This window comes from Podarcis tiliguerta (genome assembly GCF_965153285.1).
Source record: "Podarcis tiliguerta genome assembly, chromosome: 6".
NCBI lineage: Eukaryota > Metazoa > Chordata > Lepidosauria > Squamata > Lacertidae > Podarcis > Podarcis tiliguerta.
In genome coordinates, this window is record NC_139539.1 from 25737781 (window position 1) to 25763046 (window position 25266).

Genomic DNA, 25266 nt, shown 5'->3' on the forward strand with positions numbered 1-25266 from the left:
CTTGCCCTCAGCAGAGTTCCTTGTGGGTGAACATATCAGATGATTCTTCAAACAACTCTTCTTTATTCAAATGCCAGAACAGAACTGAACTGAAGGGCTCAGTCAGCAACTGTTGCAACTTTCTAAAATTATCCAATCACTGAACGTCACTTTCGATCCTTCATTTGCATACAAACTATCCAATCACTGAATGTCACTTTCGAGCCTTCATTTGCATAACTATCTACAGTATCCCCCTGCTGGCCCAGGGTGAGAACTTCAGTACATAACATTCCTCCTGTACAGTCCCTGGGGTCAAGGTTGTACCTATCTCAGTTTTCCAAAAATGCAATGCCACAGAAAGTTTTTCAATGTTTTTGTGAAGGTAGTCATCTCCTCTCCAAAAAGTGCTGTGATGCTCCAGGTTCAATCTGGAGCATCTCCAGGCGTGATACCAAGCCTGGACATAACTACCCTTTTTAATCTTAGGTAGGGTGTTCCCTACATAGGTTTAGGTTTCTACCCAATAAAGTTATCCCATGAGTGCAGGGACTTCTTCTCGCACAATAGAGCTTTCCTCTCCTTCCCCTCCTCTGCACAATTTAAAAGTAGTAGCGTTTACCCAATGAGCCTAGCTTAATTTCTTCTCCTTTTCCAGTGCTCTTTCTTTAGAGAGTCCACGAGTTTTTGACATTGGATGACTTTATAAAACATTCTACTAATTGGATTTGTTAAAATAAATAAATCAAAAGCTAATTGGTACGTGCCCTGCCATTATTTTTGCTTACTGAATTAGATATAATGGCGTGAAGTCCTTTTTATCATATTTGTGCACTTATTTAAACACCCCCCTGGCGCACACTTCTGCAAATTCAATTATAGATTCAAAGAAAGCACTCAATTTATGCAAGGCTGGTTTACATTTAATCCAGGGGCAAGACTCAGTAACTGATGATAGGTCTGTTCAAAATTAATTAGGATCATTCAGAGGAACGGCGGCATTGTTACCAGCGCACAATGTAAAACAGGGGTTATTTCAGCCTTTGCCGTAATGAGTCACAACTGCAAGCTTGTTGTGGGTCAAGGGAGCCTTTGTTTATTTGGGTTTCTCTTTCCGTGCTGGGAGGTCACTTGTTCTTTGTCTCGGCTTCATGCGGGACAGATTAATAAGAGGATTTCCACAGGAGGGTGCAAACAATGCAGAGAAGCTGAGTGTCTTCTTTGTTTGCATCAGTATTCACCCAGGAAAGTGTTGGGTGGGAACCCATGGCTGAGTTGTTTTGTTTTCTCCCCGCAGGAAGGGTGTCCAAAGAAGTAAGTCAGATGAAGGTGACATTCTGCAGCTCATCAACAAGTTGAAATTTAACGTGGCACATGGGAGAAAGGTTGCCTCTGTGCCAGAGGACTGGACAGTAGAGATACAGAGAGCATTTCCATAGGAGTGCCCTTGAAAGCACCTTTGGGAGCAGGTTCAAGGAGAGCATGGTTGAATAGATGCAGCTCCCTGTTGACAGCCAAGGTGCCTCTGAATGCCAGTGTCTGGCAGAGAAGGAACAGGGAAGGGACATGGTCTTCATGCTTTGCTCATGGGCTGACCATTGTTAGATTCAGGCTGTTGGACTAGATGAATATTTAGACTAGATGAATATATGTTGGACTAGATGAATATTCAGCAAGACTCTTTTTCTTTTCTCATTCATTTCTGTAAACTGTATCATTTTCTTTATATTTTCAACCAACTCTCAACTACTTTATTTATTTGCTGCAAGAAATATATCCTCTGTCCTCCTTCCCTTCCAAAATAACACTCCAACTGCTCATATTATAAATGTTTCTTAGGGGTATTTGAAATGTCTAAATGCACCCGTTAGTTAAGTGGTTGGTAGGTAGGTTTCTGCGGGACGCAGGTGGCATTGTGGGTTAAACCACAGAGCCTAGGACTTGCCGATCAGAAGGTTGGCAGTTCGAATCCCCGCGACGGGGTGAGCTCCCGTTGCTCGGTCCCTGCTCCTACCAACCTAGCAGTTCAAAAGCACGTCAAAGTGCAAGTAGATAAATGGGTACCGCTCCGGCGGGAAGGTAAACAGCATTTCTGTGCACTGTTCTGGTTCACCAGAAGCGGCTTAGTCATGCTGGCCACATGACCCGGAAGCTGTACGCCAGCTCCCTTGGCCAATAAAGCGAGATGAGCGCCGCAACCCCAGAGTCGGCCACAACTGGACCTAATGTTCAGGGGTCCCTTTACCTTTACCTAGGTAGGTTTGTACTTTGTTTTTAAGACTGTATATTGACTTCTAACATTTTCGTACCATGCCTGTTTGAAACCAATTGCACTGATAACCAATAGCTATGATAAATGTCCAAAATTGTAGTTAGCCTCTGAGTTGCTTTTGGTGGGGTGGGGCTTATACCTAAGTCCTTCTGCAACACATGAATGTACCATTTTGCAAGCAGAAACCTCTTAGGCTAGTGGAACAGGAGTGATGGATGGCTTATTGCACCATCCAGTGTGTTACCAAAACCCTGATAGCATGTTTTCACTCAAAACTCGGCAAAGTGGTGCCATCTAATTATATGCATGTGTACTTGCTCTTTTCCTTGTTCTTGTGCATTATCTTAACCATAATGTTGTTGAGGAGCACTCGTGTTGCCATAAGTAATTTTAGCAGCAGATGATAAATAATGCCGTAAAGAACATGATCTCCTCTGATCTACCGGTCTTTAGGATAGCTTAATAATGGTGATCACAATAAATACGTTGAATAATTATTTGAAGTGACATTTTCCCTGCAATAGTCTAAGCTTCTACAGAAAGATAGGAGTCTTTCCATGTATGTGCATAAAATACATTCTTCGTTATTAATTTCTTTTAAAATCTGTTAATCCTCTGAATGTGTCCAAAATCCAGATACTAGTGTCACTCCTTGTTAGCCCCAATTAATATGTGAACGTTCTTCCATATTCTTTGCAGCTGTCTGCTTCATGAGATAATGATGCCCTTTATGTTATTTCTGTTTACTTGGTTTACGTTGTGACATTGACAAGCAATTAAACATTGGCCCATTGTAGAAGTGTTTAATTACATTGTTAAAACAATTTACACCCCAGGGAACTCAGCCAGAGAACTCAGCCTTAGGGGGAATATTCAAGGTGGGACTTGGTATGAAACGGGTTCTTAGAAATCCATTTGACAAGTAATTATTTTAATAGTACATTAGAACTTTGTGAGCAGAATGGACAATGCTTATGTGTTTCTGCATATTTACGTGGAAGGCACAAAAGTTTCTGTATGAGACAGTTGGGCCCTCTTTGCATAAAAAACCCTGACGTTCCTGTTCTCAGCTCCTGACAATTACAACATTTTTTAATCTGGTCTTGAGAAATCTCATTTTGCCTCACCTTCCTCTACTGTTGTTGATAAAATAATCTTTGATTGCTTACTTCAGTTTCATTATCCTTGCAATTTTCCTTCAATTTATGGAGCTATTATTGCTTGTTTTGTTTTGTTACTTTTTACATTTTCATAGAATCATAGAATTAGAAGGAATCCCGAGAGTCTTGCAGTCCAACCCCCTGCCATGCAGGAATTTGTTTTGTTAAATATCTATTTATCTATTGTCACATCTCCCTATCAGCTCTTAGGGAAAAAAGGCAGGATCAGGTCCTGCTGTTGCTTTTCAAGGGTTACTCTAGATGTGGTGAAGCAATTGTTTGAATGCTTTGCCCAGTGGCCTATCAGCAGAAGCCACACAGAACATCCTCATTAGATGCAGTGGGGTGCATGGGTCAATGAAAAGCATTCATGTGGCCTATCCTTCATGAATCATATCAAAATTCTCTTTTTGCTTTCTTCCAAAGAAATCAGGTATGTTATTCAAGAAGCATTCCCCCAAAATGATCTTGACATTTTGCTTTCATTGAAATTTAGTTACACCTCTTAAAAATTAGCCCACAAAAGTAGCCATGCATAAAGATGCTTAATTACCTATCTATATTTGGAAGTCATCTAGAGTGCTTAATTAATTTAGCTTTGGGCAATCTTCATAAGGAGAAGTGAAAGCAGGAACTAGTCCCCCCCCCCAGTAGTTAGAAGAAGAATATGGGATGGGGGCCAGATAGTGACTGTTTGAGTAAGTCATCACCAGGCATTTGTGTTTTTATTTCCTTGCAATGTTTTTAAAATGAAGCAGATCGTGAATACTGGACAGAAAGACACTAAACCCTTGTGCTGACCCTCTCTTGTCTAACACTGAACCACTCCAGTTTAGTTACACTGTTACACTGAATTTAGTTTGGTTACACAAGTTACACTGAATTTATGAGGGTACGTACATGGAGAATGTGGCTTATAGGGAGGAATAGAAGTCAAATAGCAAACCTATATCCCTTTTGGTTGGCATCCTGCAGTCTTACTTGGGCGTTTCACTTGCAGAGCAAGTCAGGGGTGTTTTCAACCCTGCTAATTTGCTTTAAGAATTTCCTAAATTCCAAAGAGTGAACAGAATTCCAACATGACTGGAGGAGGAAACAAAATATGTCATACCTAGCATGACAGATGAATAAACTCCAGTTTCCGTAGGAGAACTAGGACAGGGATAGCTTACATTGAATACTGGATACATTCATTTATGACTTTTTCTCCTGAATGCTAAGCAGGTTTAATAGTGACTATGTGATTCCAGGTTGCATGTGGGCAATGTGGTACCATGCAGATTTTGTGGGCCAACCACTCCTGTCCATAATCGGTGGGGCTGATGGGAGCTGGAGTCTCACAACATTGGCTACTGTTGCCCTAGTGAGGAACATTCTCAAAGATGACAGGCAGAAGCTTGTGCTATGTAAACCATCCCTTTTCGGTAGGGACTGAAAGGTCCAGGTCTTCTATCAATAACCAGGTCAAGCAAGCATTCATTTCTTCCACACATGCCATGAAACCTAGTGTGGAGCAAAAGCACCTCTGCATGGGTACTGGTGACATCAACTGCTCATGGGCCGGATATGCTGGCCACTATAATCATCTCTCCTTCTGTGGCGACGTATTGTAAAACATAATTTGTTCTAGAAGGGCTGCTGCACCTGCAAATTTCATCCACTTTTGTGAAAAGGGGAGAAGTCATAGCAGTTTTAGATTCCCTATTAAACTGAACTGGGGGGCAGAGCTTTGTTTTTTAACAGATCTAGATTGTGCTAATACTTTATTATCAGTTTTATTATCAGTTTATGAAAATCTTGTAAGTTCATATTCATATATAAGCATGTGGCAATATCAATGCCAGAAGAGATTTCTTTTTGTTTTAATGCAAAACTCACCTGGAATGGGGGTGGGATTAAAGTAGCCCTTTGCTAATGCTACTAAAAAATAAATCTGGACCTTAGTGCACAAAAACTGGAATAGAAAGGCACATAAAATGAGGAAGACTTGTAACTGCAACACTCTTTTTTGCACTTTCAAAGGGAAACCAAAGTGGCAAGGGAGCACCAAACTTTAATGTGCTGCTTATTCAAATATGAAGTTGTCTCCTTCCCCTCTGCGTGATCTTTTATGAACATTAGGTTTTACTGCACAATGCCTCAGGGACCATTAACTGAGATATGAGCACAAATCTTCAGATTAATGTGTGGCATATGACACTACTATCTATATTGTGAAAATTTAAAGCTGTGACTAGGAAAAGTGACCTAAGAAACAATTGCTTATTAAGTTTTTTTAAAAGGCAAGCCATATGTTCCAAGTATACATTTAAGACTCAGAAATCTTTGCTATATACCCCCAGGGCAGTGGAAACAATTTAATGCTCCAGAAATTCATTTTATTTTCCCCCTGCAAGTTTTTTTTAATATAAAAGGCACTGATTTAAATGGAGTAACATAACGAGACAGAAGTAATTAAGACAAAAGTATTTATTCATCTCTTTTCTCCTTAGGTGGTTGTTCGTTTGATGAACACTACAGTAACTGTGGTTATAGTGTGGCTCTGGGGACCAATGGATTTACTTGGGAGCAGATTAATACCTGGGAGAAACCAACAATGGATCCTGCTGTCCCAACTGGTGAGTAAAAAGCATGCTGGGTAAGAAACAAACAAAATTATGTATCTCAGGGTGAGAACTTCCAAAACTGCGATATGGGCTGATGTTGGCTGATACGGTCAGGAATACCAAGTCAGCTTGTCATATCATTTTCCAGAATAATAGACATTACACTTTGACATTATAAGCTAGGACACTTCACATTGGAAGCCATTCTGAGTGTGTTTAGCTTTGGTTGTTACCAGTACTTAGTAACATTTGTCATTGCCCAGAGTATGTTGGTTTTGAATCCCATTTCCCCCACTTTCATGTTGCAATTTGGATTCAAAATGTAAAGGCTAATCACCTGTCAGTCAAATCCTCTAGGAGCAATGCTAACTGTTGGTTTTAAAGTCCTATATGGCTTAGGATCAAGGTATCTCAATTGTCTGCCTCCTTTCATATGAACTTGTATGCTGCTGAAGATCTGCTGGAAAGGCTTCTTTTTTTTTTTTTGTCAATGTCTGAGGCACAGTTAATGATGAGACAAAAAGGGATTTTCAGTGGCTGCACTCAGGCTTTGGAATTTGTTTTCCCCAGGTGATACATTTAGCCCCCTTCATGATGACTTCTCAACATCAGAGAATTAAACTTAACCTTTGTCTTTAAGAGCTGGCTTTCTGTTTCCTATTTCTTAATAGTTTTATCTAGGTATTTGTAATGGAAGTTTCACCTTTTTGAGTAAAATTGTGGCTTGGTTTTATTTGCTCTTGAAGTGGTTTGCTAGCTTTGCAATGTATGTTTGCGTTATTGTTTTTAATGGTTAATGCAAACTGCTTTGATTAGATAGGTAGGGTAACAATTGCTTAAATAAAGAACATAAATCAATTGTATTGTGCAACCAGTTAGGTCTTTAGAAAACTCGGTTCACATTTTTGTACAAAACCAAACCTGCATTACATCTGATTACTGTTTTTAATAGTAACATCTGACAGAGTAAAACAAGATTAAAGGTTGATACAATTATCTACATTAGTTTCTACAAAGGACACTCTCATTTTCTGTGTTGCCACAGCAATATTCACTGCATGATAAGTAACAAACTTGTCACTGTTAGACAACATATAAACAATCTAATAAGGATCATTGGCATTAATGAAGGAGATGAAAGTTTTCTAATATAGCTTTCCCCTGGGTCATCATACAGGCTGCGCCGGAGAACATAATGACAAATATTTCCAGGTAGTCTTTGATCTACATATGTGGGGGTTGTGGGGATGATTTCATTAATTTGATTGTATATTGATTTGGCTCTGAGAAACCCAGGCAATTCTCAATCCATTTTAGAGTTCTGGATGTCAACAAACCAGGGACACAATTTCCTAATTTTTGCACTCCCCCCATGTACTTAGAGAGATTTGTATCTGAAATAAATGATGACACTCGGATTAACTCTCAAATGTGTAACCTATCTTTGACACGCCTTTGACTTGATTTTGAGAGACAGCCAACTTTAATTTAATAAATGTGGTGCATATCACCTATTATTTTACTATATTATTTTACTATATTACTTTTCTCTGGCACCCCCTTTTCTGATAGGGCTGCCGTTGACTTTACTGAAGATATTTCTGCTGTAATAAACCAAACTGATGCTCACCGCCACAGTGAGAACCATTCAGCATCCACTAAAGTGACAAAGAATTCCATTCAAGTTGACTTTAGCAAAATGGGGGTTTCCCATTTTAACTGGTGCGAAACTCATTAATTGTTAATTATATTTCTTTGCTAATACCAGTATTGCCTTTTGGAGGACAGGAAAAGTTAATTTCTTAAAGGTTTAAGTGCAGTTTCTTTTTAGAGATTGGTTTGATCTGCAAAACGGTGTGAAATCATGACTTCCCCTGAGCTTTAGAAATGGTAATAATCAAGATGTTAGTTTGCTTTGTTGAAACAGAGAAAGAGAAACTTTCTTGTCACTCCAGTTCTAAATATCTCTGCTGACACAACTGCCTGTGATAGCAGCAGAATGCCACTGTGGATGTCGCTGCTACAATATCACACTTTCTGACATTGTTCTATCATGACTGTTGGCATGCCATATCCAAAACACTTCTAGCTGCAGAAAGACTGCCAGATCAGGTTGCAAGGCATACTTGAAGGGAAATTTATACTAGCTGCCTTTTCATTGTTAGTTCATGGGTGATATCTCATGGCTAGATGCTTATATTCTAGCAGTGCTCCCTTGTTTTATGCTATACTGGAGTGTGCATGTGCAGTCATGTTGCTATGTAAGTAATAATAACCTCCCTTAATGAGAGTACCATTAAGGCTGTGCTGATATTAACTGTGCATTCTTGAGTTCATTCCTACATTCCCTGAAATCCTCCCCATTCCCCATTGTATTTTTTTTTAAAGAAACACTCCTCTAAATAAATTACGTTAATTTCTTTGGCTAATACCTGAGTTTAAGCATGACATATGATTAGTTTCACAGACCTTTGTGGTTTTCTTTCCCCAGTATCAAGATATCACAATTTCATGCATTGCTACATAATGCCAACCTACTCACTGGTGGACATTAGACAGCTAGTTCATACGATAAATGATAAATATAATAAATATGACTGTTGGCGTCTTTTTCAGACTGAGTGTGCTAGTGCACACAGCCTCCTAAAAAGTGTTCAAGTGCCTGATTTTGTGTGTGTGTGTGTGTCACAGAGAGAGAGAGAGAGAGAGAGAGAGAGAGAGAGAGAGAGATTCAGTCAGTCCTCAGTGGCTTGTAGAGCTGTATGATTTTTGCATTTTTGAAAGATAGACTCCTCTGATATTATGTAAGCAAACCGCAGATGGTAATTCCAATGGGGGGAATTGCTCCAAAAATGGTTAGGGCAAAATAGCTACCAATAAGAGGAAATTTCCTAACCACTTAAAAAAAATAAATCCAAGGGTTTTAACCAATGAATTTGTCCCATTAGTGTCAGGACTTCCATTTGTACAATCCTATTCCTCTACTCTCCCTGGGGGGCTCCCATGCTTATAGATATAAGATGACAGATCAGGAGTATGTCCTGGATCTAAGTTACCATACAGTTACTTTCTCTTCAGATCTTCCTCCTTGCCTTTGGCAATATGTACCCTTATGGAACTTTTTAATTTTTTTAAAAAATAATACTCAAATATTGGTTCCTGGCAGCTTATACACAATGAACCTTTATGTAGGAAACCAGACATAGATTTATGTTTTCATTTCTCAAATAATAAAAAAAATCTATTCTGCAAGGCAGTAATGGTTGTAGAGGGTGATACATAAAAATGTAGAAAATTGGCAGTGTGTCTGGATTCATATGGTAAATTGTTAAGTGTTATGCCTTTACAACTTTGGCCAAGCTTTTTCTTTTTTCTTTTAAAGTTATTTAGTGATTCCATTTGTCAAGTTAAACCATTAAGTATTTTAAATAGTGTGTAATAAAAGCCCTGCGTAGTTCACAACTAATTTTGCCCATCAGCTGGGCACACTTTTGCTCATCACACATGCTTGTGTATCTTACTCACTTTTGCTGACACAAAGAGCAGAAAACTTCACATTACTGCCACGGAAACAAACAAGTTGATCACAACTGATCTAGAAAGTGGATCATTTTGTTTAGTTTTTAATCATTAAATTGATATGTAGCCTTTCCCATAAGAATTATGGTGTTAATGGTTACCCCCTCCCCTTACAACAGCCCTGTGAGGCTGACAGACACAGGCTGGCCCAAGTTCATCCAGTAAACTATTATGGGTGAGTGGAGATTAAAATTCTGCTTCTCACCCCAGGTCCCAATCTGACACTTTAATCCAGGGTTTCCAAACTTTGGTCTCCAGCTGTTTTTGTCCTACAATTCCCATCATCCCGCTGGCCCTGCTAGCTAGGGATCATGAGAGTTGTAGTCCCAAAACATCTGGAGAACCAAGTTTGGCAAACCCTCTCTAATTATTACACTACCCTGGCTTTCCATGAGATCCAGAACAATGGAATACCAGTTATGCATTTAAACACACACAAGTGAACTGCTTTCTCCTTCAGTTTGGCTCTTCTCGGGCATTATCCTTGTTCTGCCTTTGATTAACGAATGAACTTGTCAGGTATATGCAAAATATGAAATGCAATAAAAATCCATTCTGCCAGGAATCTTCATTCTCATTAGCATAACCCTTCGACTAGTTGTCAATTTAGTAATGAATCTATCTGCATGCCATCCAATATTATATAGCCCTGTTCTAAATAGGAGTCCCATGGACTGCAAGAAGATCAAACCTATCCATTCTTAAGGAAATCAGCCCTGAGTGCTCACTGGAAGGACAGATCCTGAAGCTGAAGCTCCAATACTTTGGCCACCTCATGAGAAGAGAAGACTCCCTGGAAAAGACCCTGATGTTGGGAAAGATTGAGGGCACAAGGAGAAGGGGACGACAGAGGACGAGATGGTTGGATAGTGTTCTCGAAGCTACCAGCATGAGTTTAACCAAACTGCGGGAGGCAGTGGAAGACAGGAGTGAAGAATAATTGCCAGGCTCACTCCCACGAAATCAAGTTCACACTGATAAGAAACTAGAAAGTTTCTTCTTTTTCACAGGAACTGTGAAAAAATAGCAGTAAGTTTAGTAAATGTTTAATGTAAACATTTAGTACCCAAGGGTACTAAAGGAGCTTGCGGATGTAATCTCCACCTATGATCTTGGAGAATTCTTGGAGAACAGGTGAGGTCCCTGCAGACTGGAGTTGGGAAAATGTGCTCATCTTCCAAAAGTGGGGAAAATAATATTTAGGCAACTACCAACCAGTGAGCTTGACGTCAATACTAGGAAATGTCTAAGGATAGATAATTAAACAGTCAGTTGGTGAACAAGAAGAAAATAATGCTGTGATTATTAAGACCCAGAATGGGTTTCTCAAAACAAGCCATGTCAGGGTACTATTAGGTGTATTCGTAGCTGGTTGTCTGGCCCAACCCAAAGACTTCTCACTAATGGTTCCTCATCATTCTGGATAAACGTGACAAGTGGGATGGCACAGGGTTCTATCCTGCGCGCATTGTTGTTCAATACCTTTATAAATGACTTGGAAGAGGGAATTGAGGGAATGCTCATCAAATTTGCAGATGACATCATACTCAGAGGGGTAACTAGTGCTGCAGAGAACAGAATATACGTTCAAAATGACCTTAACAGAGTGGAGAACTGGGCCCAAACTAAGAGAAATGAATTTCAGTAGGGACAATTTCACTCTTAGGCAGGAAGACCCAGCTGCATAAATATAAGATGGTGGGGGGACACCTGGCTTTCCAGTAGCACATGTGAAAAGGATCTTGGGATCTTAGTAGGCCACAATCTTAACATGAGTCAACAGTGTGATGCAGCAGCAGCAAAAAAATTCAACAGGTAATGTCCAGATCAAGGGAAGTAATAGTACCACTCTATTCTTCCTTGGTCAGAGCACACCTGGAATACTGTGTCCACAAGTGCAGAGGAGGAACAAGTGTGGAGGAGGGCGGCCAAGATAATAAAGGGTCTGGAAACCCAACCAAGAGCTGTTTGGCAATGGAATGGATGCCCTTGGTAGGCTGTAGACTCTCCTTCCTTGGAGGTTTTTAAGCAGTGTTTGGATGGCCAACTTTCATGGGTGCCGCAGTTGAGATTCCTGTATTGCAGTGGGTTGGACTAGATTACGCTTGGGATCCCTTCCAGCATTACAGTTCTATGATTCTATGCTTTAAAGACATGTTCTTAAGCAGCTGAACCATGGGTGTAATACAGTGTATAATCCAGTTAAATTATGGGTTTTCTGAGTTCCTGTAAGCACCTTAAAATCTTTGAAATCCTTGTTCTCAGCTATAATGAGCTTGTATCAATGGCTTACAGTGAGGGTTTTGTTTTTTAGTCCCAGGACACTTGATGGACACTAATTACTGCATTTCCCCCCTTTTTATTTGTTGAATAACAAAAAAACAAAAAAAATCAAGAACAATTTAAACTATTTCTGTTTCCAGCCACAAAATTGGGGGTAGGGGGAGACACTTTGTTTTAGATCATTACAAACAAATGGTTTTTATAATGGGTTTCTCAGGATTGGAAACAAGCAACAACTTAATTAGAAGATTAAGAAGCAAATATTGATTTCCTCTCCACTTACCTTCCTTTTGAATGAATGTTCTATTAATGACATTTGTAAAACTAGTTCTGGGAGGCTAATGGAACTTTAGTTCATTCTCTTGCACTTTGTCCCAGCTGATTTGTGTGAACGTTCAATCATTACCCCTCTGTTCACTGTGAGATACTCACAGCCTTATTTTAAAACATGGACTTACAATCTCAGAAATGGCTCTGTGAAGAAATCCAGGGACTGGGGAGCTAGAAGCTAGAGAACAAGATAGGTCATGGGACTCTTAGCACGTAAAAGGAAGAGGTGTGGGTAACTGATCTCTAACAACTCTCAGCACCCTTAGTAAACTACAATTCCCAGGATTCTTTGTGGGCATGTATGACCACTGAAGTAGTAAAATGGTGCAGTAAACATATGATGCTGATGTGACCATTGATGCTATGTTGCAGCCAAGGGCTGATTACATGTAGGTGGGTTAGTTGGCACTCTTGTAAAAGGGGGTGGTCTAGAAGAATCTTGTTTGCTTATTTTTGGCACGGCTTTAGAGCTTCTACATTATGCATCAGGTTTAGGGATGGGAGAGAGGTTGGCAAAACATTTGCATGTATTAATTAATTAATTAATTAATTAGTATGCCACCCTTCATCTGAAAATCACAGGGCAATTCACAACGTAAAAATACAAAATGAGAATACAACATACGTAATATAACAAGAACAAGATAGCCAGGCATTTGTTTTATTGGATTTATTTATTTATTATTCAAGAGCATTTATAACCCACTAAACCATTCAAAAATATCCAGCCCATTGTCTCTGTTTTACCTGGTGAAGTAATCCTGTTGTTTCAAGACTCCTGAAGCTATTTGTGTATTTGGTGTCTGCAAGTGTTATATTTTACCTTCAGTCAGACAGGTTGCATTAATGAAAATGAGTAGTGTGTATCTGTATAAAATTGGCTTCCTCTGCTTTCTCGTAGTGGTGTAAAAAACAAAACAAACCCAACCTTTTTATAGCCCATACTACTGACACATGTGCAATCTACAGAAGATAAATTTAGACTTCCGGGGGGGGGGGATTTGGTGCTGCATACATAAAAACATGGGAATGTGTTTCCTACTTATTCTTCTTCAGTACTTTGACCTTTAGCAATGCATGGCCTTGGATGCTAACCGGTTTGGTTCCGGGTCCCACAGAATGTGTCTTAGTTCACTCTTCCTGATCCCAATGTGCCCATGGGCCTCTGTTTTCAAAAGCAAGCCTCTATAATGCAACAAATAAAAACCCTCTCTTGTGGACAACCAGACAGAAATAGATTTTTTTTTACAAGGGAAGTCAAGATGCACTTAGCATTCCAAGTACCCCGGAGAAGACTTGCCAATCACTTTTTATAGCACCAGCAAATCTTCATATTTTATATGTTCAAAGTGTGTCATAGGCATTAACTAATTAGCTGCAGTGGAGGCCTAAACAGGGCTAACTTGATTGGCGTAATTACTTTGATATCATTTTGTAAGGACGCCCTGTGAATACAAAACCAACACTGCATTTCCTGTTTATGAGCAGTTTTACCAAAATGACCTTCAGTAATGCTGGCTATTAACTTTTCCGTTCCGCTACCACTAGACTTTTTTTTTAAAAAATACTAACAATCTGCTCAGTTCAGTACACAGTGCAGAAGTGGCACAGTCACCATCTACAAAACTTACTGTGGACATCTTAATGCCATTCTGCAAATCTATGGTACAATCACTGTACTGTTGGTACAGTTGTGGAATTGGAAAAGGTTTAGAAAAAGGGCAAGTGGAATAATCAAGGGATTGGAGCAGCCCCCCTATGAGGAAATGCTTTAATTTAGAGAAAAGCTAAGAGGTGACAGGTTAGAAGTTTGTAGAATTATGCACTGTGTGGAGGAAGTAGATAGATAGAGAAAAGTTTCTCTCATAGCACTAGAACTCAAATGCATCCAAATGAAGCTGCATTTTGGAAGATTCAGGGCAAAAATAAAGCAAGTTCTTTCCACATACACTTTTAAATGCATGATTGAATTGTGTGCTTCTGTTTTCATTTTTCCAAATATGTGTCAGTTACCTGCTTAAGCACCTAGATTGTTTAGAAGCTGGACCATTTATGATTAACCAAGGATCACTTCTCCCATCTGAATTGACATGGATCCTGTGATGATCATCTGGAGTCCTTCTTTGTGTTTCCCCCTCCATGAGAGGTCCAGAGGGTGGCAACATGAGAATGGGCCTTTTCTGTTGTGACTCCCCATTTGTGGAATGCTCTCCCTAGGGAGGCTTGCCTGACGCCCTCATTACATATATTTTGGTACCAGAAGAAAATGTTCATCTATAATCAGGTCTTTGGCTGATTAAACAGTCTATGGGCTTTTAAATGTCTTTGTGGGAGTGGGGTTATTGGTCTGTGTTTGTTTTTGTTTTATTTTGTATTTTCATCATGTCTTTTTATGCTATGTTCAGATAAGGACAGTATAGAAATTCAGTAAATAAAACAGTGGCAATAATAATGTGAACAGACAAAAGACCTCTCTACCTAGCAGACCTAGATCTAGAGTTGACCATATCCTGGGGTTGAGTTTAAATACAAAGCCACCTTGCCCCAGCCATCAACATCCAGCCTTGGAACTTGTAGGGCCTGATATGGTTAACATTAATAAAAGGTAAATATGTCATTTCTGTGAAATCATATCAAATTACAGCCATGTTTTATGTGATTGTTTTGTCTGTCTTACTCTCACAGTTGCAAAATGTTGATATTATGCATAGACTGCAGCTTCCAGCATGTGTTAGGGTTGCAAGGTGTCTGGCAATTCACAACTAATGCTTATTGCACTGTTATAATTGTGCAACTGTTATAATTATGCTATATGCATATTAACAGGGTCAGTTAGACTCCATATGCCATTTGTTTAAGTTTTTCTGCTTAGAACAGTAAGGTATTGTTAACATTCAACTATATTGATCTGCCGGTAAGTAGTGCACACTGAAACCAAATCCAAATGCAGATGAATGCATGGCAGAATACATGACTATCCACCTCAATCTGGCAGGATACAGTGTGACAGGACAAGCTGAGGAACAAACTAGGAGACATTCCGCACTAAGCAGGGAAATGGCCCAGAAGTGAAGTGGGGCCATACGTGACTTCATTCTGTGACATGTGGGCCAGACTAAGGGAGTGCAGGAGCAGGCCGTAGACCCATACAGCAGCCTGTGTTGTGGAACTGGCTCTCATTCACAAGTTCAGGAGTGTTGTAATCAACCAACTCTCTTGTCTCTCTTAGTAGTTACCTTCTTTGATCAACAGTCCTAGTGGTAAGCAAAGCAGGGAAACTGGTGCCTGGCTTTGAGGCAGTGGCGTAGCTAATTGCTCGGGCGCCCGGGGTGGCCCATATGCCCTGCACCTGGGGGCGGGGGAAATCAGGGCAGAGCATGCTGCATGGAATCTCCATGGAGTCCGCAAGCCCCACAAAGCCATTTTGGGCAGTGCAGAGCCTACAGGTGCCTGAGCCACTGTGTCACTCCCTAGGAGAGATGTGTGGCTTGGGCGTGCTGCAGGCCAGACCCCGTGGTCACCCCCCTCAGTGATGACACCCAGGGCAGCCCACACCCACCGCACCCCCCTCCTACACCACTGCTTTGAGGATCTTGATTTGAGCACCATGATAGCAGGCACCCTTGAATTGACCTCACGAGGCTCATAATTCACCACTTTCTGAAGAAGCAAGGGCAGCCTATTATGGGATTTTTACCTCCAGTGGTCTGTTTCATTGATTTGCATATCTGGCACAGTCTGTCACCTTGTAACAGTGTCCACATTAAACCAGAATGGGATGGAGTTCTTTCCATACTCGATAAATTTTTAGTACAGTATACAGCCCTGAAAAACGGTGTGTTTCAAATCAAACAGCTTGTGCATCTCTGAGACATTACATTTATCTTTGTCTTTTTGATCAGGCTGCATTGGTTGTCAACAGCTGTTAGAAATAGCATTTTTATTATTATTATTCCAGAAGCAATGCAATAAAATTATTACTATATTTTTGACTCATACCTGGATGCATTAATTTTTGCTTACAAGGAACTATGCAGACCTGTTAAAGGAACAGCTTTAGAATCTGACTGTGTACACATCATGAATTATTATTATCTGTTCTCATCTAAGCCTAAGGAGCATGAATGGTGGTGACGGCATTTTCTTTGTGTTTCCAGAAATTACTTAGGATGTACAAATAAACAGATTACTGTACAAGTTAGCATTGAGAGAACAACATCAATTGCAGCAAGTATTGTAAATGTAGGTCTGGAATTCCCCTGAAATTTAAGGCTCATGTATTTATTGCTTAGTAACAAGGCTTGGGCTACTTTCACCCTGTTTGGGGATTTGCCTGACTTGGAAGGAGCCATTTGGGATGAACACACAATAGAAATGTGGTTTCAGAGGAGTTGGGATGAAATGTTTTGAACAGAGATTTTTTTGGGGTGTGGGGGTGTGGGATGTGCTTACAATGGCTGTGGTGTTGGTGGCTTCCTTTTTGATTTTTTAAACTGTTTTAAAAAATGTTTTGATGGCGGAATTTCTTTCCCACCCACCCCGTTTTTGCTTAACTTCTGCTGCTACCATGTTTTCCTTCACAAATGCCTTTTGAATAGTGATAGAGGATCAGAAGCAGAAGTAGGATTTTTCAAATAGGAAAAGGAAAATAAGTGGAAGCTTACACTCATTTTGTGATAAAGCACCTCTGTGACAAAACAGTGTGGAACTACAACCCCCCTCCCCCCCAAGAGAACTATTAAAGCTGTCATCCCAAGTTTGAGATTGCAAAAGATTCTCCATCTGATCCTATTAACTTGTCTAAAGTATAAATCTCATCACAGAAAGCTAAATTTGTAATAGTTGTTTATAATTTTTTATTGGAATGTTGTAAATTAGATGTTCAGGATCTTAGAGAGGAATGAAATAGAGCAGTGGCGGGCAATTAGTTAAGTACTGCCCCTGTGTTTCAGAAGCCAAGCCCCCCCCCCCCCCCTTTTGAAAGTTTTGATATCTCTGTGATAGTTTTTTGCTGTGTGAATGGTACCATGGACCCCCTGGGTGGGTCATGTGGACCCCCTGGAGTCCACGGACCACAAACTGGAAACCACTGGAAAAGAGAGTTAAGAGTGTCCTGTTGAGCCAAATTAGTGGGGAAAATTTTTTAGCAGCTATATGTAGTGTTTCATTAGATTTAAAATTGAGCTTGATTCAACAAAAAATGATGTTTCAGGTAGCTTAGACTCTACAGCACCTTTATGGGAAGGAATTGACTATTTTACATAGAAGCTGGTGATTTAACACTGGCAACGCTCCTTTGAGGCATATGATTTGGGCATTATGATTTTGGTCCTGTGCCGTGTTAGAAACTGAGATATGAAAGCTAGGAGCTAAATGGCACCGCAAACCTAGGTTATGGGAGCAACAACAGAATGTCTAGGAACTTTTTTTAAAAATAACAAGAATACAAAGCTGAAAGTGAATGAACTCCAGCTAAAATATTATGTTCATTTTTTCACATGGTCTAGTCCTTCCCCTGCCCTCCCCCCAATATTTTAAAGAGGGTTTCTTCTTCAGTGTTCAAAGAGCAGCTAGAAGTGGGGAGGCAGAAAAGGGTCCTCCTTTCCTTCCACGCTGCAGTTTTAATCTGAAATCTTAGGCGCAGTACTGGGCCCACAGCTCAGAAACTGCTTGTGCTAATGAAATCCCCTGTTCCAAAATGCGCCTAGAACAATGGAAGTTTCGAACATTGGTCCTATGGTGTATTCTTTCTGGTTAGATATTATTATCTGCATTGACTTAGTTTTGAAGTAATTCTTACTATTTGCAGATGTTCACACACCCTTAAATTATATTTCTGTGCTGTGGAGACTAATGGATGTACAACAAAAGTGGACTTTGCAAGCATTTATGAGACTCGTATTGCCTAGTGGAAAGGACAAACACTAGACTTTTCCATGTTCCATACCACTTATAATAATCAATCTTGTTTAGATACCAATTTGACATATGGACGACTTATATTAACGTATGTGTTTAAATTAGAATTGATATAATATTCTTTTAATGTCAGCTGGTGCTGTGTTTACCATTCCCCCCCCCCTTTCGATATAGTTGTAAATAGCTGTTACAGTTAATATAGTGGAAAATAAAAATTCAAGAAGAAGAAGAAGAAATTGTCACCCCAATTGGCTACCTGTGGAGCTTGTGAATCAGGCCAGCTCTCTCTCTTTTTTTTCTGCACACCAGCCACTTTTGGCAAGTACAAGCTGCAGAACCATGTATTCCTCTCTCTGTGGGTAATTGAGTCTTGGCCCATTGGCAGGTAGATGATGAGATCAAGGTTATCGCAGTTTTGGACTGGAGTCAGGATGGAACACTGCATCATAGAATCACAGGCAGAACCCAGGTCTACAGCAGTGTAGGATAAGGATTGAGAACCTGTCTCACTTCAGACGATGTTTGACCACAACTCCTATGATGCCTGGTCACTGGCAATGCTGGAGTTTGGGTTCAACGGTTGCCATCCTTGGAATATTCTTCTAATTACAGTGGTACCTCAGGTTAAGTACTTAATTCATTCCGGAGGTCCGAACTTAACCTGAATCTGTTCTTAACCTGAAGCACCACTTTAGCTAATGGGGCCTCCTGCTGCTGCCGCACCGCCGGAGCACGATTTCTGTTCTCATCCTGAAGCAAAGTTCTTAACCTGAAGCACTATTTCTGGGTTAGCAGAGTTTGTAACCTGAAGCGTATGTAACCTGAAGCGTATGTAACCTGAGGTACCACTGTATTATGCTTGAATCAACCCATAAATTTTGGAAACTGTGGATAAGAAGGCATGTAGTTGGCATGTGAGAACAGAATGCTTGACTAGATGGGTCTTTGGTCCGATCCAGAGTGTGTGTAGCATTTCTTTCAATATATTTGCTTCCAACTATCCCACATTCATTAACATTTCTAGATAGATACCCTACAGGCAGGTGAGATGTGTCCAGACCTTCAAATGAACATATGGAAGTTAGAAGCAGATCAGTTCATCCCCTGTTCCACATGCATTCACTAAATATATTTAATGACTAGACCAGGGACAGGGAAGCTTTGTGTTCTTCAAATGTTGTTGGGCTGCAACTCCTTATCAGCTCCAACCAGCATTGCCAATGGTGAGGAATGATGGAAAGTGTTGTCCAACATCTTCTGGAGGGCCACAGGTTCCTCACCCCTGACCTGAAGGCACAGTCTGTTGGAACTCAAGAAGTTCAAGCAAAGAATCCAGAAACAAATGTGTAAATGAAGAGCTGAACAGAAGACAGGTAGGCAGATACAAAAAGGTTGGCATGCTGGGAGGGCAACAGGATCACAGAGAGTTAGGGATATCTAGATAGCAGTCAGGCAGCCACACATACAAGACCAGAATTTGACTATTTCTCAGACCAAGACCCAGGGCTGAACACAAAGTATAACCAATATAAGAGGAACCAGTGGTCTGCTGGGGAGATTTCCTCATGCCTGGGAGAATAATGCAGCTTCTTTCCCTTCCACCTTGCAGCCCTTAGTAGGCTTATCACAATTGGTACACAATTGGAACTGACCAGAAAACACCTAGTTTGAATCCTGAATTAACATGTTATTTTGGGACTGCTCGTTGTACACATGCACAGTTTAAAGGTTGGGGGAAATGATGGATTTGGTGTTTTAAAAGGGAGTTTAAATATCTGCTAAGTGCTCTTGAGTATATATCTGCAAAATACCTGGTTATCAATCATTGTTTAAAATCACTCTTTTCTTAATAAGAGGACCCTTTCACTATTCAGTTCATGTTTTCTTTCTGGGGAAGCATCCTCATACTGTATATTCCTCCCTTCCCCACCAGGTGGGGAAAAAAATTGGCAAGGTCAGTTCATGTCCAGCATATATTCCAGAAGCACTTTTGTACAGAAATCATACATCTCCCACAGAGTTGCAGAGACACTTCATCAGTTGCCCACAGATACCATCTCCCTAAAAATGCGGAGGGGAGAAAGAAGTGTGTTGCGAAAGTGAGACTCCCAGGGAGGCTTTTAATGGCCCAGAATGAATTGTTCTCCTCGGGGGTCCATAAAATCACTACACCCTGGCTGTGTTAAATGGTACACTTGAGCTATTTTCAGTCTGCTCCCCCCCTCCTGCTCAGTGAAAGCAATCAAGAAGTGAGCGCTCCTGGCTGTGATTGTTGGCACCTTCCCATTATCACCATTATCAGGCTGGTAGCAGCATCAAGGACTCAGGGATGTGACCTGGCAGGGAAGGAGAGATAGGAAGAGAATATATCTGGGTGTGTGTGTTTTTTAGCAAGTCCTGGATTGCCCAGTATCTTCTTTTGAAGCATCCCATATTGGTCATCTTCGGAAATAGCACCTTCCTATCAATCTAAAGGTAAAGGTAAAGGTACCCCTGCCCGTACGGGCCAGTCGTGTCCGACTCTAGGGTTGTGCGCTCATCTCACTTAAGAGGCCGGGAGCCAGCGCTGTCCGCAGACACTTCCGGGTCACGTGGCCAGTGTGACGAAGCTGCTCTGGCGAGCCAGCGCAGCACACGGAAACGCCGTTTACCTTCCCGATATAAAGCGGTACCTATTTATCTACTTGCACTTAAGGGTGCTTTCGAACTGCTAGGTGGACAGGAGCTGGGACCGAGAGACAGGAGCTCACCCCGTCGCGGGGATTCGAACCACCAACCATACGATCAGCAAGTCCTAGGCACTGAGATTTTACCCACAGCGCCACCCACGTCCCCTTCCTATCAATCTAGCAGAGGTTTATTTGCCATTAAAAGCAGGCGTTTATTAGGCAAGACACTCTGGAACTGCAGAAGTCATTGTTGGTGACTGGCTTAGTGAAGCCAGATGGGCGGGGTATAAATAATAAAATTATTGTTATTATTATCATCATCATCATCATTTAACATAAGGTAGAGCTTTAAAAAAAAAAATCCCCTTGTTTCAGAGGAGAACCAATAGTGGTAGGCAAGCTATCTCGCAGGAAGTTTGTAATCTGTTGCTGACCTTATGAGTGAGGAAACTCTGCTAATCTAGGGATCCCTGGATCTCAAGTGGGAAAGCCTTATTTATTTATTTCATAAAATTTATATACCGCTGGATTGCAGGAAGAACCTCAAAGCGGTTTGCAATTTGAGGAGGCAACAGTAGGCAATTCCATTGTTCGCAAGAGGGGAAAACATGCTTGACTTTAAAACAAAGAAACAAACACACACAGGTTTACTCAGCACTTCACTCAGGTTATTTCTGTCAGGAACTCGTCCTACACTCGAGTAGGACCTTGGCAGAGACACATGCCTGACTGGCATGTTCTATCCCTCCTGGTCGATCGTTCAGGAGCTTCAAAAGCTTTCCTCAGCCTGAATATCACAGCAACCAATGCCAACAGACACTGGCACACTTAGGGATCTGCAGAGTCTGTGCAGTTCGCGTGGCATACCTCAGCAACTCAGCATTTTGGCTAGTCTACTTTATTTACAGATAAACACACATGGAGCACTGCAACATGGCTCCCTCTCTCCCTAGCATCAGACAGCAAAGAGAAAAGAACAAAGGACAATAGTCCCACTTCACGGAACACAGTAACACAAACATCCTGTCTCCGTCACTTCCCACTCTGTGGAGTCAAAACATACACCGCCATTTGATAGACAACAATCCCATGACTGCAACCACAGAGCAGGAATTCTAACAATTTCTCAGGTGTCTGATGACAATATAAATTCCAGTCAGACAATGTTTCTTCCACCTCTCATGGAAACAGACCAAACCCAGCAAAAACCCCAAACCAAACGGAAATAAAAATGAAGTGGAACAGGATTGATGTGCTACAGTATGTCATTTTTTATAAAGTGGGTATGTAGGTGCAATAACTCGTATGGAAGTGACTTTATAGAATAACTGTAAACAGGGGAAAGTTGGCATGTGGGAACTTGCTTTCTTGCCTTGCTCCAATTGTGCATGTTGCCCATGATCCATGCCTACTGTGAGATCTGGAGCAGAAGCTGAGCAAGGCAATGCTGGAGCTGACACTAAGGAGCTCAATGAGGGCTCTTGGCTGAACCAGGGAGGAAACTTAAAAGACCAATATCCTCACTGCCAGCTCCTCTTTTTTCCTGATTCTGTCATAGTTTACCGCTGGATCTTCTCCCCCCTCATAAGCAGAACCCTGTTGGATTAAGCCTGTGACTAACACATAAGCAGGACCTGAATGCAACAGTGCTCTTCTTGTCACGGCTAAAAATTGGCCGCTGTTTCTTTAATGCTTAAAAAGCTGGGTCAGCATGAGTCAGGGGCCTGCAGTGACTCATGCAGCCTTTCATGCAGCACTCATCTCGCTTTGCAGGCCGAGGGAGGAGGCATTTGTCCACAGACAGCTTTCTGGGTCATGTGGCCAGCATGACTGTACTGCTTCTGGTGCAACAGAACACCGGGACGGAAACCAGAGCACATGGAAACGTCGTTTACCTTCCTGCCGCAGCGGTACCTATTTATCTACTTGCACTGGTGTGCTTTCGAACTGCTAGGTTGGCAGGAGCTGGGACAGAGCAACAGGAGCTCACCCCTTTGCAGGGATTAAAACCACCAACCTTCTGATTAGCAAGCCCTAGAGGCTCACTGGTTTAGACCACAGTGCCACCCTGGTACTCAACACATATACCTCCAACAGTGGAGGTACAACAGAGACATCATGGCTGGCAAAGATCAATAGCCTTATACTCCACAAATTTGTCTAATCCTCTTTTTAAAGCCATCCACATTGGGGGCCATAATTACATACATGTCATGGGAGCAAATCCCATGTTTATGCACTATGTAAGAAGTACAGTGGTGCCCCGCAAGACGAATGCCTCGCAAGACGGAAAACCTGCTAGACGAAAGGGTTTTCCGTTTTGGAGGTGCTTTGCAGGACGAATTTGCTGTGGGCTTGCTTCGCAAGACGAAAATGTCTTGCGATTCCTGGGGTTTTTTTTCACTCCCCACCCCCTTTTTCTAAGGCACTAAGCTGCTAATAGCCTTTTAGCAGCTAATCCGCTAATCCCTTAAGACTTTAATAGCCGCTAATAGCCGCTAAACCGCTAATAGCGCTAATCCGCTAATCCGCTAATGGGCTTGCTTCGCAAGACGAAAAAACCGCTAGACGAAGAGACTCACGGAACGGATTCTTTTGGTCTTGCGAGGCACCACTGTACTCCTTTTCATCTGTCCTGAATCTTTCAACAGTCAGCTTCACTTTATTTCCCTGACTTAGTTCTAGTCTTGTGAGAGAATGGGGGGGGGGGGAACAACAACTATCCACTTTCTCGTCACAATGCATAATCTTACACAACTCTTCTTGGGTAGACTCCTATTTGCAGAGAACCTCTGGCGATTGCTCCTTCTGGCAGCCAACTATGCTCACCGTGGACTTTCAATTGTAGGCTGGCTGGAACCCTGAATAGGAGCCCTACTGTTAGGAACTGAGGAGGCAATGCAGGACTCTGGATGTAATGTTTAGAAAGCTAAAAACACACACACACACAGAGTACTGTTCTGAAAACAAATGATTGCATAGAAAAGCACACTCCCATCATGACTTCTGAGCACACTCTGAAGATCAAATGAAGTAGGCTTGATCCATACCAAGCCGAACTATATCTCATTCTAGATAGTTTATTTAATAAGTCAACTTTACTTTGTGTAGATTCCACTTGATGAATAGAAAATGAATTCACTTAAACAAGTGTGCTATTTTCAGGAGGTTTTGTTATTTTTTTTGCAGAAGAGGCAGCTGATGATAATGGTGAAGAGAACATCCTCAGGGGAGGGTGAAATCTGTAGAAATCTTTTGAATTGTCTCTTCCCCCGGCACTCTTATCAGTATGGGTAGCAGATAGAGTGTCTGTAATCCTAGGAGATGTAAGCTGTAATATTGTAAATTATCACTTGTTTTGCAGTCTTGACTAGAAAAATAAATGCAATTATGTTTATGAATGTCGGGAAATGAAGCAGAGTAAAGCAATTTTGTATATTTTGAGGGTTTTCAAATAAAAAGCATTGTTCAGTGAATTCGAATAGTCTTTTGCTCTTGCATATGTTTCGTTATACAATTCTCTCTGAAGTATGTGAACAGATGTAACATATGATAGTAATGATATGAAAGGTGGAATTTAAAACAAGATTTGTTTCCAAGACTTTTAAGAAGCGTCATGCATAGGCTTTCTGGATGTGCCCAGTTACCTTTTTCTGTACTACAGAGACAGAACAGTATTCTCAATATCAGCAGTTCTTCCTGGTCTTCTACTCCACATGCTGTGCTTTGCCCATCAGTCTAGTTCCATATCAGATCTCCAACAGTAGAGTGTTCTAAATGCTTTTCAGGAAACCACAGGGTAGTTAAGGAAAGATATATCCTTGATTAAACACACACACACACACACACACACACACACACCTACACCTGTAAAGCATGGCTACTTATGCATCTGAATACAGACCACTTTCAGTTAGTGAAGTTTGTCATGATATGAGAAAAACCTTCTGGGGGTTCTAATGATGAAATATGGGACAATTAATAATTAAATGTTCCAGTAAAGTTCTACCAAGCTGCCCGATAGAACTTTGGGGGCTTAGTAAAGCTCACTTCAAACCTGAGATAAGCTTTGTAAGTTCCAAAGTTCATCTCCATCTCAGATTGTTGTATAAACCAGAGGAAAACTCCTGGCTTTTTCTCCTGAACCCAAAGTAATACTTGACAGTTCCCCTAATCCCCCTCACTTTCCTCAATTTGGTGGTGGTATGAGGAGACCCTCAATGCTCGTTTACTTGGTTAGCCTTTTCCTCTTAGACTCCACTCTTATTCTGTAGCTGTGGAGCTCTTGACATAGTGTTTAGAATTTTTGTTTTACCTCCAACAGCCTCCTTCTGAATTTTAATTAATTCTGCCATGAAAATGTCACAGACTTCTTGTATTATGATGGGGCTAATGCTGGAGGTATTCCCTTTTATCTATTACTGTTAAGTATCTGATAGGATGTGTATTCCAGAAGCCAATTGACTTGT

General features: G+C 41.1%; 1 protein-coding gene across 1 annotated transcript in view; it reads left to right on the forward strand.

Annotated features, from left to right (window-relative positions):
• The window catches only part of PTPRT (protein tyrosine phosphatase receptor type T), a 594790-nt gene that overhangs the window by 155814 nt on the left and 413710 nt on the right, over window positions 1-25266 (forward strand). Inside the window, exon 2 of the mRNA XM_083446701.1 lies at window positions 5904-6029. Coding sequence (XP_083302827.1) covers window positions 5904-6029 — 126 coding nt within the window. The remainder of the gene's footprint in view (window positions 1-5903; window positions 6030-25266) is intronic.